Genomic DNA, 19,243 nt, shown 5'->3' on the forward strand with positions numbered 1-19,243 from the left:
CTTTCCCCAAAAATGTTTCTGACCAAAAATGGGGAGGAGGAGTCAATGGAGAACCCGCATTACCCATCATCATCATGCCGTTTTTTTTTGTCGGCCCTATTTATCTTTTCTGTGAAAAAATTTTTTGTAAAAAACATATGTGTAGCCGTGTTCGAGAGAGAGAGAGTATGTCTTCGGGGAAAGGTTAACATGTCGATGAAAACTACGAGCAGCCGCTATTTTTTTTTTCGTGGGGAATCTCTTTCGGGATAATGCACATTGCTAAACAAGGGATGCCCGGGGGATTTAAAAGGACCGATTCCTTTGCCGGTCTAGTACGTGACTTTTCACGCAAAAAGTACTCGAAATCAATTGTTTTTGAAAAAATTGAAAAACATGGAATATGATCTCCACGAAAAAATAAGGGGTGGGTCTCCCTGATCAAGATGGGTGGCGTCGTCCGGATACAGATGAATTAAAAAAACCATCTCCGACACACAGTGACATGATGGTGCGGTTTTACCCCCCGGTACACGGGGATTGAACACCTTGGACGATTTTGGGGAATGAGTTGATATCGTGCCCATTGAAAAGAGGGTGAGACAATGACGATAAAGAGGGAAAATACATGAAATGACATGACATGACGATGACGATGACGATGAAGATAAATACAATGCACGGTACGTACTGACAACGCTGTCCGGGATGGTAGGTCCCGGTTAGGCATACGCGCCTACTGATCCCTCGCGAACAGCGAGGGTATCATTGGGGCGTCGTATTCATGGCTTTTCCCCCTCCCAGGGGTCGTTTAGGATCTCTTTCGCTGTTTCATGAGAAACAAGGGAAATTCCTAAGCATCACGACCGTCGAGAACCCCAACACGCGGTAAAAGTACCGAACACGTTGCGGGGATGCCGGGAAAGTTTAACATATTCTCCCCGGCCAACCTTTTCCCACATGCAAGGCTGAGTATATAATATGTCAAAATATTTTAAAATGTAAAAAAAAATATAAAAATTAATTATTTATTTCTAGCACAGATGTCGTCCGATGCGCGAGGGTTTTTCCACCCCCCCCCCTCTCTCACTGTCCCGTCGGCTTAATATATTAAATACCAAAAAAAAAAAATCTAATAAAAATTAAATTTTGTTTTTTTTTTTATTTCTTGTTAGATCCACTACCCCGGGGCCGCGCCACTCTCTCTCTCTCGTGCTCACTCCCGTCCCCGTATATTTTTTATTTTTTTATTTTTTAAATTTTTTTATATTTTTTTATTTTTTATTTGTATATTTTTTTATTTTTTTTTTTATATTTTTATTTTTTTTTTTTATTTTTTTTTTTTAAAAATATTTTTTTTTTATTTTTTTATTTCCAAAAACCCATAAGAGGTTTGGGAGTCATTAAATACCGCGGAATGACAACCGCGGGTCCCTCTCTCACTAACACTGTACAGTAAAAACAACGCAACACACTCACTACTCGAATATAGGTGAAAAATCCCCCGGGCACCTCCACCCCCGGTACCCTCGGGTAATGCTAATCCCGGGGGAATTAATAAATAAAAAAAATTAATAAAATTTTTTTAATTTAAAAATGTTTCCCTTTTTCTTTTTTTATAAAAAAAATGTAAAACTAATGTAAAAATTAATGAAAAAAATTATATATTTTATTAAAAAAAAAAAAAAAAAAAAAAAATTTTTTCCTCCTCCCCTTCACAGCCCCGCCGCAAATCTCCCCGAAAAATCCGGCTTGGATCTCCTCGTTCACCGTCGCCCCTCACCCCCGCATCTCTCGCCGCCGTATCCAGGCTTGGGTCTCTCTCGCCCAGGCCTGCCGCCGACCCCCTCCCCCCGCACTCTCTCGCCGCGGCCCACCCCCGGGGTCTCTCCCCCGCCGAAACATCTCTCTCGTTCACCCCGTCGATCTCTCACCGTCGCATCCCCCCCCTCAAATCTGTGCATAAAATGCGTGGGTCTTCTCTCTCTCTCTCCCTTCCCCGCATTTCCCCTCTCTCTCACTCTTAATGCTGCTGCCCCAGGTTTGGATCTCTCTCCCCCCGCCTGGGGGCCCTTTTCTTTCCCCTTTAATGAGACGTCCATCGCCTCGAAAAAAATTTTCGATTCTGCCGCACTGGGGGCTTTCTCGTAAAAAAAAAAATTCGTTTTTTCTCGCTGATCTTGCCCCCTTGAACAAAAATTTAATCTCGCACATATGAAAAGGGTTGGCGCGAAAATAATACACCATAATTTCCATATAATTTTTTATTGGCTATATTTAATCATAATTTGTTTTTTTATTACTTAAAAACTAAAGCCACCACCGAAATCGCAATTTGGTGCATGTTGAAGACATGCTAGCGGCTATTGCATTCAAAAAATTCTCTCGTTCGTTCATTTGGATAAATATTGGAGAATATATTTTTGATATAAACCTTGCACGAGCCTCGTAATCGATCGTACATTATTTCTACATAAGAGCTCAAATCATTAACGTCGATTCGACCATCACATGCCCGTCCGCCGATTCAAATTTTTTGATTGGGCCGTTTATCTTTGAAATCGCACTTTTTGGGGCCCGACATTTTTAAAAAATTATACACATCGTTTTGGGGGGGAGTCTTGTTAAAGAAATTGTAAATAGCGGGGCGTTGCTCAGAGTCCCCCCTTTTTCGGAGATAGTAAACTTTTTCCCCCCCCGATGATCTCCTATGGCGACTCCACGAAACTCCGGCGGTCCACTCTATGCCGATTTGGGGAATTTGAATTCCGTTGCCGTAAATGCTACGTCTCCAAATATGCGAACCGCCGGGGCCCCAGCAAACGCGTAAAAATTGATAAAAGATAAAAAAAAATTAAAGGAAAAAAAAATTTTAAAACTCAAAAATATAAAATAAAAAAATAAAAAAAATAAATTAAAATATAAAAGTACAAAAAATTTATCTTTACTCTCCATTCTTCTCGCACGTTTTTTCATGTCTCGGCATGTAAAATTCATCTGCTGCTGCTTCTTTTAAACCCGAGGGTAAAAAAAGTGAACCGTCATTGAAGGTCGACAAAAGCTGATTTATAAAAAGGTACTAAAACGGTAACGGTCTTTTTAAAATTTTAGGAGAAGGGGATTTTTAAAATTATCGGGGGGGGAAAACAAGAGAAATTTTAAAAAAAGGAAAGGGGGGGATCTTAAAAATAATCTGGGGGGAAAAGAAAATTATTAAAAGTGTGGGGGTAAAAAAAATTCTTGAAATACGATTGCTGAAAAATTTTTAAAAGTATGGGGGGTAAAGGAAATTCTTAAAAATACATGGTGAGAAAATTTAAAATTTTAGGAAAAAGGGAAATTTTTAAAAATTCGGTTGGAAAAAAAAAAAGAGAATTATGAAAATATTGTTTTATTCAAAAAACGGATGACGTCGCGTTAGCCGACCCCCAAATTTGAAATTTAAATACATTTGTAACGCGATTTTTTACTTTTTTTACTCGTAATATTTTGGGGAATCTAATTTTTTAAGCAGGCCCAATCTTCAATAGGCATCCAAGGCTAAAATCATGAAACCGCTGCCCTCGTCCACTATTTGGGCAAGCCACTCCCCTTTTTCGAGTCCTTTTACATACCGAAGAGACTTTCTTTTTCCCCCTCCTCTTTTGTTCATTTTCCATTGATACTGCCGTGATAAGCGCTGGCCATGCGTATGGAACTTCCATCCCCCCCCATTGCAACTGTATGATTGGGATTTTTCCATGAGGCCGGCGTTTTTTTTCCGACTTTAACACGCCCACGGCACGGGGCAGCAAAAATAGTGTGACATGTATATCCCTTCTCGGATTCCCGTTTCCTTCACAAAAAAATCGCTTGTTTAGTAAACCCCTTCATTCGACAACTTTTTGGGGGACATGATCCTTCGATTTAGTCGCAGAGGTATTACTTCCTAAATCAGACCTCCGCATCATCGATTATGTAATCCTTTTTCCCTCCCTCACAGCGTATTGTTAAACATTTTTTAGGTTTTGCGCAAAAACTTTGGTCAAGGGGGTTTTGTACTGGATCCGCGATCGTGCATGATAGGCATACGAGTGGGTATTTTTTATTTATATTCTCCTTACACTAAAATTCCAACTCACATCAAAACCGTTGCGCTCTTGACCGTTTTTGCGAGAACAATCGAAAATCAAAAACGGACCGTTTTGAAAAAACCGTGGATGGTGGGCTGGGCTCAGATACCGTATCCTAATAATTTTTGCAAAACCGCATATTTCATCAAAATCGACCACTTTTTTCTTTCGAAACCCCGATTCAATCGTCCGTACGATAACTTCCGATTCGATAATTTTTCACGTTTTTTAATTTTTACTTGTCAAATCGACCGTACCCCCTCGACATGAATTTTTACCCCCTTTGCTGCAAGAAAAATTTACATATCGCGGTTCTCCATTTTGATCGCGGTTTTAAAAATGGCCCACAAATGCTTGGGTCGTCGCTGCAATAGCGGAAATTCGTATAATCCCACGAGGGGAAAAACCCTGCTGAGGAAACGTCCCTTTCCAGAGCGCGCGCTCGACGCTTCTTAATCTCGCTAAACAACACGTTGGCATTCCCCCATTGTATCTTGAATATGTTGATCACAGGCTCCTGCAAATTTCCATACAGACAATTTTTGCTTGCCGCTCGTATTGGGACAACCATGACGCGCTTTAATACCACGCTTTTTTGTAATCCCCCAAAAATCCCGCAACCCAAATTGCACGGTACGCAAAAATTTAAAAGTACCATTCACATAGCGGCTATCCCCCCTCATTTCGCAAATCAGCTTCTATCGGATAATTGTCACATATTTTTCACGACTTTTTATTCCCACTTTTCCTGTTGCGATAAAATCTCCCCCCCTCGAGCTCGTACGAATTTCGTCCAAAACTGAATGCGACGCAATTATTTCCCGCATAAATTTGGATCCTAAACTGGATGATTTATCCGCAGTTCCCCTCGAGAAGGAAACTCTAAACGGCAACGTATTAATCCTGTTGTTGTAGGTATTCTTATCTCGTCGCTTTATCCAAAGTTGTTTTTAAAAGGGGTTGTAGTGTATCTCATTTTGACGATCGATCGTCAAAGACTGGCTTTTCCCTCTTTTTGAAATCTCGTCATTTTCAATGGCGCGCCCCCGCAAACCCAAAAAGATTGAAAAACCAACTTTTTACGGGTAGCCTTTTCTTCGGGGTTTTTTTGATATTGCAATATGTTTTTTTGCGGGCCGATTGTGTTCTTCGTGTCTTTATTCAACACGACATCCCGTTGCACGGGGGTGGCCCCCTCGTACTGAAATCAAATTGTTTTTCCTTCACCTCGAAAACGAGCAATCGTCCCCTCCGGGTCATAACCCGAACACTAATCATAATGCCCCTTTTCGAAGCCCGGGCAATAAAGGGATCTGCGCCGCTTTTCCGATATCTTTATCCGGGGGGTACCCTCGGTAAAATTCATTTTATCGTGTGGAACGATTTATCGTTGCATATGCACCCGGTCCGTTACACCCCTTTGCGGATAATTTTCACTTTTAAAAATTTTAATCGCCATGTTCGTTTTGTGCCATTTTCGCGGGTTTGCTATACATTCGAGAATCCCAGAAACATCCAATGTTGTTGGCTGCAAAAGTTTATTCTTGGCCCTTGATCTCGCTTCCACGATTTTTTAGCCGGAGCACGATTGTAATCTTCACGCGACCCTTTTCACTAACGCATTATTTTTGGGGAAAAGTGCGCTTTAAAAAAATTCATGTATCGCTTGCAGCTCTACGACCCCTCGGGAATTGTAATTTCCGCGCGTCTTTGCCTAGTAAAATTTATTATTCGAGGAAATTCACATTCGATATATTGAAAGTTCAAATCCGTCAGAACGACTCGATCCCCCCGTCGCTCAAAAATCTATGGGGGGGAAAAGTGGTCGCCGCGGGGACCTACTCCCAGAAAATGTTTAGGTTACGCAGTTGAAAACTGATTTAAAATCGCAATGTCAGTCTTTAAATTCGCTGAAATTGAATAAAATTCATCTCTGGGAAAACTGCAAAACTTTGTCCCAATACCTGATCATACTTTTGAAAAGATTAAATTGTATTCCTTTTCGGCACTTTAAATATCGCCCAATTCCTGGGGTGGTCAAATTGCCAAAACTGTCGAAATAGATTGCGCGTTTTCCCCCTTTTTGCATACGCCACCCAATGATTCCCCAGACCGTCGTGCTGTCCAATTGCGATACCGCTCTCATTTTCCGCGCGCATTTATCGAAATTTTATTGCGCATAAATAAAAACCTTTAAAAATAGGGAATGTCATATTTTTTGAAATTTTAGCAATTGCCTTTTTGTGTTACCCTTGCGGGGCCCATTTTTAACTTTTTTTTTGACTTTTTTTTTTCCCCGCGCCCCCCCATATTTGTAAGGGGCGAGTACATCCGCGGCCCTTCCATGCGCGATTGTGGCGTATTTCTTTTGAAACGACGTTGCGGGGGGCTTTTTGCCCGTTTACCCCCGTTTTGCTCCCCTCCGTCCGCCCCGGGGATCCGAGCGCGCCCCTTTGGTAAATGGAAAAAACCGCCCTTTGCTCTAAAGACCCCCCCCCCCCTTTTTCCTTTCGTCCTCTTCTTAAACCCGCCGACCGTTTTGGGCTTTCATCGCTCCCCAGACAACTGGGGCCGCGGCTCTCTCACCGAGACCGTTTTTTCGCGACGATGCATTTTTTTCCCCTTTCCCTCGGCGGTACCTTATCCCCGCGTGTCCCCGGGGCGAGTTCCTGCCCCGAGACCTATAGGGGTTCACGACACCCCGCGCCAAGGGTTGACCCTTTGATCACCTCTACCAAACCTTTTCCAAAAATTCCCCCGGGCCCAAAATTATAGCCGGGGGTATGAAGCTCGACCGGAAATGCGTTTATCGCACGATTTTACCCTTTTCCTTTTTCGTTGACATCCCCGCAAACTCTAAAAATACTAGCAAAGCGCGAGTCCGCGCAGCTAAAATGGGGGACGTTGGGGTCAAAACGGATAAAAAATGAAATTCCCCGGGGACAACCTCTACGATACGAGTGATAAATTTCGACACGAGTACGCCCCGCGTGAACGAGGTGTCCAAACCGGTACGACTCCCACAAATTACGCGGATCGTTTTCGCCCCTCAACTGGGTAAAACCAAGTGTTGATAAGCCCTCTGGAAAGTCCGCACGGTGGCGTTTCAGAACGTTACGGGTACTCGAAATCGCTGCAAAACCGAAAAATCCTATTTGGAAGATTTATTGACGTCGATTGACGAAAAACGGGGTACTTTCATTCCAAATAACAGTGACGTATTCCACGAGCGAGGCATGTCCCAAAATTTAATTTTTTGCTTTGATGACGGGCTGCACCCCAAAATACATAAAGAGTAAAATTTTCAATGGGGCGCCCTGAACATCGACTCTTCTATCTCTGCAAAATACGCGAGAAACCGAAACTCTTTACGCGACAAGCGAAACCGCTAATCCTTTTAAACGACCCATTATTTAACACGTTACAAAGATCACTGAAAAACCGACTGTCGTATGAGGATTCGGGGAGTTATGTCACTGTTCAAAAAAGTTGGTTTTTAGTGATGACAAGGACGCTCTTACGAACGGGCGATACGAAAAGGGTTTAACGAGTTTGCGATACCGGGAGCCCTTACCTCACAGCACTCTCTAAGTTTGGATGGGTATAATATTCGCGACGTGAAAACCAAGGGGAAATTTCAAACGGCCGAATCGACCGCAAAAAACACCGGTCTGAAACCGGGGGAAATCGATGAGATATCGCCGTCAAGACTCACTTTAAACCTATTATCGAGCCGCTACAAAAGATTGTCGACAACGCGACGATTCGGTGAAAAACGAGCCTAACACCGACGACGACGACGACGACAACGACGATGACGGTGTAAGATCGAGACACGGTTGAGGGGGAAACACCGAAAAAGAGAAAACATAAAATTATCAAGCGATATAAAGAGGAGGAATTGAAAAAGAGAAAATATGATATTTCGAAGCCATTGGACGCTTCACTGCCGACAACATCTACACGATAAGCGCACAACCTGTTACCCAAAGTGCTCGTAGACGAAAATGTTTTCGAAACCACGCGTAACCCGCCGAAATCTCCCTTCGACACTGGTACGATCGTCGGAAGGTCGACAAATTATAGCGAAAGATTGGGGCCATTAGGACAAAAGTACATGGACGCTCTCCTCGGTTGCTGATGAGAAGAAAGAAATTGATAATGTATACGGAGTCTACTTGGCGAGAATGAATGCGGCTCGGCAGCAAGCGATTTGTGATTGACAAAGATGACAACTATAATCTAGGCGACACGCGGTACATTGGAACGCCGGATTGTACGAGTTGATCTTCAAGAAAAGACCCGATTAACGGGATGACGATTTGCAAAAATACAAGCGCATATTATTGGCGACAAACGTGCATAAACGCAATTTTGATGCGCAAGGTCGTGTGAAGGGTAGCAAGGGGGACAAGTACAAATATATAATCGCGCCGTTGACGCGGGTGGGAGAGCCCAAAATCTGGCACTGGAATGCATCGCGCTATGACGCTAACCAACAATAAGATTGATTACGTGCACTGGGCCGACCCCAACGAGCTAGTGGATCGCCTACGATTGCTCGACGCTTCGGCCAAGCTGGCAACAACGCGCACGACCAACGAGATCCTGTCGATCATCGAGGAACTGCGGGAAGCGGGCATTATTATAAATTAAACAGGGTTCGACAATCTATTCAGTCCATCGCGTGACACTCTACAAAGCATTGCAAAAAATGTCTATCAAATAAATTTGGATATTCGAGAGGAGAATTGATACAACCGGCGATCATTGGCACACATTGATGAGAAGATGTGTGGCGTAAAAAACGCTCTATGTCGCGTCGCTACAGATTATGAGCGAGAATCGCGCAAGATTCGCCGTGTAGCGCAAACCTGAGGGCGATACCGAGCCGTCAACAAATTGTACCTGGAAGAGTGCTTTAAAACATTGATGATCCAACGAAAGAGTTAGATGAGAAGCTGGCTGCGTAGAGAAGGATGTACGAGCGTTGGAGACTGCGATAAAAGAACTTTTGCGTGCACCAAACACTACCTCAAAACATCTAATGAGCGGGTGGCTCGGAAACGTCCATCAAACAAACGTCTAGAAGAAGTGGTTACGATCGACGTGCTACCAAACAACAATGAGTGGTATCAGTGACCGACCCGGAAGCAGCAGTGACCGCCCGGAAGCAGCAGCTGTGAACGACCTGAAACGGTGGTGAACGCGACCGCTACGATCGAGGTTACGATCATGTCAAACAGGGTTGCGAAACGAGGCTACGAACAAGTCCTTAAAGGTTACATACAAGGCTATCACCAACTCATTAAGGGTTGCGAACAGGTCAGGGATGGTTACGATCGATTCAAAAGCGGTTGCGAACGGATCAGAAACGACTGCGAAAAAGGCTGCAAACGAGTCAAAGGACGATTTTCGAATGGGTCAAGGACGGGAGTGAACAACGCTATAACGACTACCTAACCCGAAAGAACCCCGAAACAACGTGGTACGAACGTGGTACGAACGTGGTACGAACCCCGAAACAACGTGGCACGAACCCCGAAAGAACCCCGAAACAACGTGAACGAACCCCGAAACAACGTGAACGAACCCCGAACAACGTGAACGAACCCCGAAACAACGTGAACGAACGTGAACGAACCCCGAAACAACGTGAACGAACCCCGAAACAACGTGAACGAACCCCGAAACAACGTGAACGAACCCCGAAACAACGTGAACGAACCCCGAAACAACGTGAACGAACTTCGAAACAACGTGAACGAACCCCGAAACAACGTAAACAAACCCCGAAACAACGTGAACGAACCCGAAACAACGTGAACGAACCCCGAAACAACGTAAACAAACCCCGAAACAACGTGAAACAACGTGAACGAACGAGAATGATAGTGAAAATAACAACGAGCAACATAGTTTGGAGAGAAGGCAGTTGGTAAACGAGTTGCACGCGTCAGCGAGAAAAAATTTCCCTCGAAGGCATGTCATAGTGCGAGGATACGATGATCTGTGGCAAGCCGACATTGTCGAGATGCGTCCGTACTCCCGTTTCAACAGAGGTTACCACTACATACTCACCGTCATCGATGTGTTGAGCAAGTATGCGTGGGCTGTACCACTCAAGAGTAAAGGAGGAAGCGAGACAGCTGACGCAATCGCTGAAATAATTCGAGACAGCAAGAGATGTCCGAAAAACATGCAAACCAATAACGGGAAGGAATTTTACAACGCCGATGTGCAACGACTTATGCGAAAACATGACATTAATCACTATTCGACATATTCGATATTGAAGGCGTCGGTCGTCGAGCGATTCAATCGCACGCTAAAGAACGACATGTGGAAGATGTTTACGCTGAATGGCACTTACAAGTGGTTCGACATACTGCCACGCCTCGTATCAGATTACAACGGACGCAAGCATCGAACGATTGGTATGCGACCCGCCGACGTTACCCCCCGCGATCGCCGAAAGACTCTTGGCTACCGTGTACAATCGCGTAAAAATCGCGGGCCCGGCAAAGTTCAAAGTAGGTGATCAAGTACGCGTCAGCAAGTACAAACAACTTTTCGAGAAGGGTTACACGCCAAATTGGACAACCGAGGTGTTTAAGATTGTTAAAGTGCAGCATACTAATCCCATAACATATCTACTCGAGGATTATCGCAAGACATCTATCGCTGGAGCGTTTTACGAGCACGAGCTGCATCGCGCAAATTGTCCGGAAGTGTACCTCGTGGAGAAAATACTGCGCAGGAGGGGTGACGAGGTTTACGTGAAATGGCTGGGATTCGACAGTTCGCACAATTCTTGGATACATAAAAACAATGTTATTTAATGTATTTTATTCAATCATTGTATAACATAATATATATTATACCATATATATAAAAATATATAAAAATATATAACAAAAAATATATACTTCTCATTAATACATCCTCACAATATAATACATATAATAAATATAATAAATATAATTTACAACGGTATTCTATAATGTCCCCACGGCAAGGTGTCGGTCGACTCAGGTACGACATACCGTTTGTCGTCGTAGGGACTTAGAGCAATTTTTGTCTCGCTGATGGTATACACTTTATGCAATTTCGATCTTATGCATGACTGCTGACGCGTCATTTCAATTTCGTCATTAAGGCAACGCGTATAATCGTCGAATGTTATACTACGCGCTACGACGTTACTTTTGACACCTTTTGCCTTTTTAGTGTCCTTTTTACCGTCCACCCGCAAAGCATACATTTTTGCTCTAAGCCCGACGAATTCGGTCATTATCGCGCCGTTATTCTCATCTTTCATCAGACCCGGCACCTTTTTATTCGCGAGTGGTATACCGTACGCATTATTCGCGGCGTAGTCGCTGGTATCGAATCGAGCGATATCGCGTTTCAAATTTTCATAGACATCCTGACATTTAATTTGATAAATTAAACTGTCCGTGTCGGTGTACATTACTCTACAATTGTCACGATAAAGCGGTGACATGTATTCGTGATGAAATTCATAAAGACATACTTTTGATATGTCGAGTATGCACATGCCGACGTAGATTGGTTTGTAGATTTTAACTTCGAGTTTGCGTAATTCAATTGCAACTAATTTTTCCGAAAATACGCTAGTACTATGAAAATTTGGTTTCGCGATCATTGCCTCCGCACCGTACCGTCCGTCCCATTTTGTTAATAATTTTACATCAACATGATTGCGCACATTTTCCATCGTCTTGCCGAATACCGCATTATTCATCAATTTATATAAATTTTTTTCAAAATCGTTTTTCGCATGTGTTCTAAACTACGTGTTGAGTTTGATGTATTTTTGCAGCCACGCTGACTGCGTAAATTGTAGTATGCGGTATATTTTTGTTATGCGTAGCCCGTGGCGCGTGCACTGCTGTAGATTACGATAGTGTATCACGTAGCGCTTCTTATCGCAAAGCGTTGCGAGGAGTTTATACTCCCGCTTGCCGGGCGGCTTATCGCGCGTCGGGCAAAACGGTAGGTCAATGTGCGCGTCATGAAGATGCCGCGGATACTCTAAATCTACTTCGAGAACATAGCCTATAGGCGAATCGAACGCGATAGATGATACGTCAAAATTCGATATATCGTCGACCCACCGAAAATCGGCATACGGCAATGGTTGACACATTGCCCATCCGTACAAATTATTTACATCGAAATACATGAGGTACGATGAGGGTTTCGATGGGTCGTACGAATGCATGTACTTGTTATTAGCCTGTGCGTATCGGCCTGAACATTGACTAAGGCCGCCGCGTATACCTCGTTCGACAAACATTACCATGTCAATGTCTGTTAATAATTCAAATTTTATATTCGTATGTTTTAACATGGCGTCCCATGTATATCCGGGGAGAGTATAATAATACGCGGGATCGAGTCCGTAACTTTTTATACAACTATCGCGAAAATTCTCAAATATATCGGCCAATAACAAGACATCAATTTTTAAATATAAATCGCTATATTCGCCTAGCGTTCGAAGGGAGAATCGGCTCCAGATGGTCTCGGCGTGCGCGTAATTACTCTCGGATACTGTGTCGCCGGTTAAGGAACTGTAAAATGAGTCGCGCGGCGGTAAACGTGTGTCTTGTAATCTGTCCACGCAGTCAATGTATTCGTACGGAAAGACGCCCTTCCGTGTCAATGAATTGAATTTTTCACTAGTTAAATTTTGATATTCTGAATGTAAAATTTTTAGTTTTTCTTTATCCAAAAATGACGCTAATTTGTCGAGACTAGCGCTGAGAAACTTGTACGAATCGATAAACCGTAATTTAATATAATTTTTCGAATTATTATCTTGTGTCAATCTAACAGTCTTCGAGAATGAAATGTATTTTTCCTTTGTTATCGGCAGTAATTCTATTTCTCCTTCGAACGCTGTGGCTATGTCCTCGATAATAAAATGCGCGTCGTAGCCGGACAAATTGTGAAAGACTATAGGAATACAAAATGATTCTTTGTAATTTAAGTTACAATTTGAATGCGCAGGACCCCTGTACCGCCCGGTGAGGTGGCAATGATCGCGGACGCGTGTATCGTCTTCGTCAAACGGTTTTTCACAAATGTGACAATGCGTCGCGGTGCGAAATTTTAACCACTCGTCAGGCGTTAAATTTACCATGGGGACATTGGTCGTTAAAATATTTTTTACGCGGATTGCTAAATTTTTAAGCTGTTCGGCGAACCATGCGACGCAATCGACACTACGGCGGGAATTGTACGCGGACAACGAACTGTCGTACGAACACTGTACATAGTATGCGATGCTGAACACTTGATGGTGTTGATGATTTTTGGCATCTTCGGTCTTTGCCAAAACACACTCGAGGTCGGCGTACACTACAAACGGCAGCCGCTCCTTCCTCGTGTAGTTGTCGAAGCTGAGCCACTTGTCATTCTCGCTCGGCAACCGAATAGCGCAGTCGTTCAGTTTCCCGCAATCTTCCATATGCGCCTGCAATTTATCCACCGCTCCGAAATAATGTAGGCATCTGTAAAAAATTTAATGAAAATTTAATTAAAAATATAATTTACGTGTAATAAATATATATATATACTTACCGATCGCATATAAATTTTTGACCATTGTGTTTGCTCAGTTGCGAGCTCACGAGACGAGACAGATTTTTTATGCACGCGAAATGTCCAACGCTGTTTTCGTCCTCCACGTACAGCAGATTGACGTGCCTGTCCTTCTTTTTTTCCGAAAGACGCAACGGGACGATGTTCTCGTTCTCGATGATGTACACATTCACGGAGATGTCGTTTGCAAGTTCAAACTTTTTAATTTGATTCACAGTCACTGGAAACTCAATGTTTTGGAGATTCAGCACTGTTGTGTAATACGGATAGGAGGATTCTCGATCCACATGTATATCAGCGGGGTAAGAGCGGCCACCACCGACCATGCGAAACACGCATTGTCCGCTGATCGCACATTAACAACCGCTCTCTTTGTTACAATTTTTTGCGGTAATATGATACGACATCCCGCGCGCATAGGATTATACTTGTTGATATTTACTGTCAAATCTATTATCCGCGACAATGCCCAACCGCTATCGCGTTCCTGGAACTCTTCTAGCGATGCTAGCGTGGGCTCGATTACGCGGCGCTCGTACCACTCGCGTACATCGGACGTGCGAAAGAGTTCAAAGTTTCTCGTGTTAATACTTTTATTGGCGCGCTTGTCACCGGACACAAATTCACCGTTGAAAACAGTGTTCACTTTTACACTGGCGTGTCTTTGTAGCACATTCTCCACGTTCTCGACTACAATGTCTTTGGCATTTTCCAAAAACTGACGCGGTTCGATGTGGTCTGCGTTAATTACCGCACCGGTCAGTATACGGCTATCGAACGCCGTATCGATTTCGCGCCAAACGAGTCTTTGCGCGTTATTGCCGCCGCCACTGAATCCGCCGCCGCTGCCACTAGGTATGGATCCACCACTAAACATGGATTCACCGACATACTGTCTCTGCAAGCGCACCTTCGCACCCTCGAGTCGCGCTATTCTCGCCACGAGAGATTGTCTATGTCCAATCGAGAGACGCGGACGCTTGGCACGGCTGCGTTCTTCCAGCTCTTCGATAAATTCTTCGCACTCTTGCAACCATCCGAAATATTCGCCCAAGTTAGCAACTTGGCGGGAACGCTCCAACAGGTCGCGCTAAATGTTCTCCATTTTTGTAAAAAATTCACTTATTACAAAAAAAACTTCTTTGCACACTAAACTTTTTTGCTGGCACCTCGAATGAAGCGTGCGCTCGCCAGTGGTACTATGGCCCGGCAGCTGCATCGGTCCTCATTATATATCCCGATCATCCCTTTGTTCGTGGGGATGATGATGCAATTGTTAATTCGCGAGAAATATTTGTGTGATATCTTCGGAGAAAATTTAGATATCGCTGATAATTCTTAGAAATACATAGATAAATTTCACCCCGTCGGATCGACACGCCGCGCAAACATGTCGCAACCTGTACGGATCAACCCGCTTGATTGTCGGCAAACCTTTTGTTCTTAGTAATTCGCAGAATTATCTTATCAAACTTAGATATCCGATTGTCGGCGCTCAGCCTAAAAAACGGCGGCAGCCATTCGCAGAATTTTTATCTTATCAAATTTAGATGAAGAAACGCAACCCCCTTGATTGTCGGCGCTCAGCCTAAAAAAACGGCGGCAGCCATTCGCAGAATTTTTATCTTATCTTCGGAGAAAATTTATGAAAACTTTGATACCGCTCAAGCTTATCTTTGATACCTTACAAAGACGCCGCTTATCTTTGATACCTTACAAAGACACCGCTTATCTTGGATTCGAAAACTTAGCTTATCTTATCTTGGATTTTCGGAGAAAATTTATGAAAACTTTGATACCGCTCAAAGACGCCGCTTATCTTATCTTATCTTGTTTATGAACATATCAAGTAACATGATCCCCTTATCTTATCTTGTTTATAAATATATCAGGTAACATGATCCCCTTATCAGGTTATCTGATATGTTTATAAACAAAAGATAAGCTTATCTACTGATAAGACCACCTCCCCCCGCGTGACGTCAACCCCCTCGCCACCGATTCCCCCTCGCCCCTCACCCCCCCTCATTGCCCCTGGTCTAGAACTCCCATAGTATACCTACTCCCTTTGACTACGAAACGTCCTTAAAAATGATGATTAGTAACGAAATGTGTATATACAGAATATATCACACACAGAAGTCGCATCCTATCTTTGGAGAGTGAAATGATGAAGTCAAAATAAGTCGAAATTAAAGAATCATGAAATTATATTTCAATCTTTTTTATAAAAAAATTCATAATGAAAATAATGCGCTTTAAACATCTATCTCGAAACTTTGATTGCGATCAGGAAAACATTGCAAATGCTTTAAAACATGTATTAGAATAAAGAAATTTTTATTCATTTATATTTTGATTGATCAATTAAACACTTTGAAATGCTCCATATACATTAATTAATATATGTATACATCAGGGTTGGGAAAGTTACTTTGTAAAAGTAACTAGTTACAGTTACAGTTATTTCATTGAAAAAATAACTAGTTACAGTTACAAGTTACCGATTTTAAAAAATAACTCGTTACAGTTACAGTTACTCTAAAAGTAACGAGTCGTTACTTTTCAGTTACTTTTTAAAAATAATTATACATTGTTTTAAATATAAGGAGCTTACATTTTATGCACAATTACAGTCAAGTATTTAAAAAAATTCTTGAATGTAATATTGATCGATTTGCTTGCGACTTTGCAATTAACATCAATGTATGAATGATCTTTATATACAACAGTAAAAATAGTTATAGTAAGTTACTAAATGGTAATCGCAAAGTCGCAAGCAAATCGATCAATTATTACCTTTAAGAATTTTTTTAAATATTTGACTGTGATTGGTCGATCTTAATTATGTGTTATATTATTTTATGTACACAAAATGAAAATTTTAGGTAAAAGATTAAATCATATGAAGATCCATATGCTACTGTTATCAAAATTTAATTTAATAATATAACGGCTACCATACTTAAACAATACTTTTAGCGCATGTTTCCAAAAAAAGTAACTAATAAAGTAACTATTAAAATAGTTACTAGTTACTAAAAAAATGTAACTAAGTTACAGTTACAGTTACAGATGGAAAAAAGTAACGAAGTTAAGTTATAGTTACCGAAAAAAAGTAACTGTAACTGTAACTTCTGTTGTGCCTCCGGGAAGGCACGGAAAATTTTCGGGTCTCAGTCGACTGAAGGATGAGGATCCTAGGATCGGCGGGCGTCTCCACTTTGATTAACTTCGCTTGTGTATTTGAATAAATCTTTTATTTCGCTTATTTCTTGAGTTGGATTAATTATGTATAATCCCACCTGGGTGATTAGTTAGGTGTGCTCGCTCTCGATAATCAGATTACAGGCGATAGTTATATTCTGCGGCTTGTCTTCGACTCCTAGTTAGGTTCTAATTAGCGACTTTACTTTTTGGATTTTCGTTAGCGACTGACTTCGTCGCCTCGCTTTCCGTTCGCGGTGGTCTCCTGCTCTTTTCTACATCTTTCGGGGGAAGATGTAGAGAAGCTCTTTCATTGGCTAATTTTTATTCACACGCTTTTATCTAGGTGCAAGCGAAGCAGGTTGATTCTTCGCTTGCGATCCGCGGGTTTCGGCGTAACGCTTATATTTCATCGCGTTTGCGTCTTTTCGCGATAAGCGCTTCGCGAGAGCGTGAGAACGTTTCTCAAATGATTATATAATAGCTGACTTACTAATTTATTATTAAAACTATGTTAATATAATATAATATAATATAGTTATAGTCATTCGGACTATAACACTTCGTTACAAGTAACTCGTTACTTCCCAACCCTGGTATACATATATTAATAACATATATATGTATATGTATACGTCTTTAGCATATATTAATGTATAGTAAATTCATTTTTATAATTTTCACTTAGCCCATTCACATTGCCCAATCGTTGAATCTGTTTAATATGACACTTATTGCATGTTACATTATATACATATATTTCATACATGTATATCGATATGTTCAGCTAGCCACATGTCATTCGAATATCGAGCCACGTAATATGTTTATAGATTTCTATTGAAGCGTATTGCAGTAAAAAAATTAGTCTATACTTTGATTTATATTTTATTTTATTTACTAATGTGTTAAAATAACAATACAAAAACAGCGCTAAGTATTTTTTGTACATTACATTTTTTTTACTTTTATTTTTACTTTTATTTTTTAATTTAAATTAAAAATTTTTATTTAACTTTAAATTTTTTTAATTTCCTAAATTTAATTCTTTGTGCCTTATATTACCTTTTTTGAATATACGTTTAAATATATTTGAATTAAATAATTATTTAGAGATAAATAATTTATTTTTTATATATATCTATTTATCTAAATATTTTATAAAAATATATAATAACTTTACAATGTATATACATTCCAGTTTAAATTAATTACATAATTATTCATGTTATTTAAATATAAAGATGAATAAATATATATATATATATTTTACTGAATTCATTTTGTTATTGTATATATTATAAACGTTTTAAAATAAAGCAATAATTATACATTTGTATCATTATAAGAAATTTATCTAAATATTATATATTATGTTGTCACTTACTTAGTGCAACTTTTTGATTTGACTACTTTTTGATGCTAATATTTTAACCTTTTTTCTCGTATTATCAATATAATTATTTAGCGCAATTTTTTGATTTCACTACTTTTTCATGCTAATATTTTAATTTTTTTCTAGTATTATTAACAAAAATAAAATATAATTTATAAATATAATTTTTGAGAAAATATTTTTGATAATGATTAATTTTTGCAAAGAATTATTTTGGCTATAAACATAATTTTTGAGAAGATTATATTTTTTATTATTATAAAGAACTATTTTTGCTGACGAAAGATATAACTTAGCGCTTTTTTTTTACATCTGTGATGTCTTTTTTTGTGGGATCATATTATAACATTATAATAATGTTTATTAATTGAAAATTAAATGGTTTATATGCTTTGCAGACTTGGTCAGTGATTGAATTTATCAATATAGAAGACCAATCAAACGCTGTAGAAGTTGTACCAACCTCATGGATGACATTTACAAATGATCAAATAATGTGTAAATGGCCGGAAAAAAATGTTAGGAAATATATATTACGGAAAGAACCCCCAAAAGACAATTGGCAAAAATACATAGTGCAACTAATATTTCAAAGTAGTAAGTATTGTCATAAAAATATTGATAGTATATAATAAGATAATATCTTAATTAAACATGTTTTATATTAAAAAAATGACTTTTTCGTATTTAATATATCAAATCATAACTTCCCAATATTTATGAATACGGTTATGGAAAAGACTTATATAAATCATGTAATACAAATGTATGTATATATATAGACAATTAATAAAATAATTTGTAATTACAGATTCATATAAGGAAGCTATAGATGTTGTACATAAAAAAATTCGAACCGATACATCAGATACATCATGTTCGCAATTAGGCCGAGGGAAAAGAAAAAAGAAAACAT

At 40.4% G+C, this 19,243-nt stretch overlaps 1 protein-coding gene across 1 annotated transcript; it reads right to left on the reverse strand.

Moving 5' to 3' along the window:
• Positions 1–8,602: 8,602 nt before the first annotated feature.
• LOC146721368 (uncharacterized) lies at positions 8,603–18,795 on the reverse strand. Its single transcript, XM_085486915.1, is given in 5 exon segments — positions 8,603–8,717; positions 13,364–13,633; positions 13,704–14,031; positions 14,034–14,814; positions 18,787–18,795. Coding segments are annotated over 5 exon segments (1,503 nt in total).
• Positions 18,796–19,243: the final 448 nt, after the last annotated feature.

The sequence above is a fragment of the Nylanderia fulva genome, unplaced genomic scaffold, assembly GCF_048542155.1.
Source record: "Nylanderia fulva isolate GAGA-0341 unplaced genomic scaffold, ASM4854215v1 Scaffold493, whole genome shotgun sequence".
NCBI classification, from domain to species: Eukaryota; Metazoa; Arthropoda; class Insecta; order Hymenoptera; family Formicidae; genus Nylanderia; species Nylanderia fulva.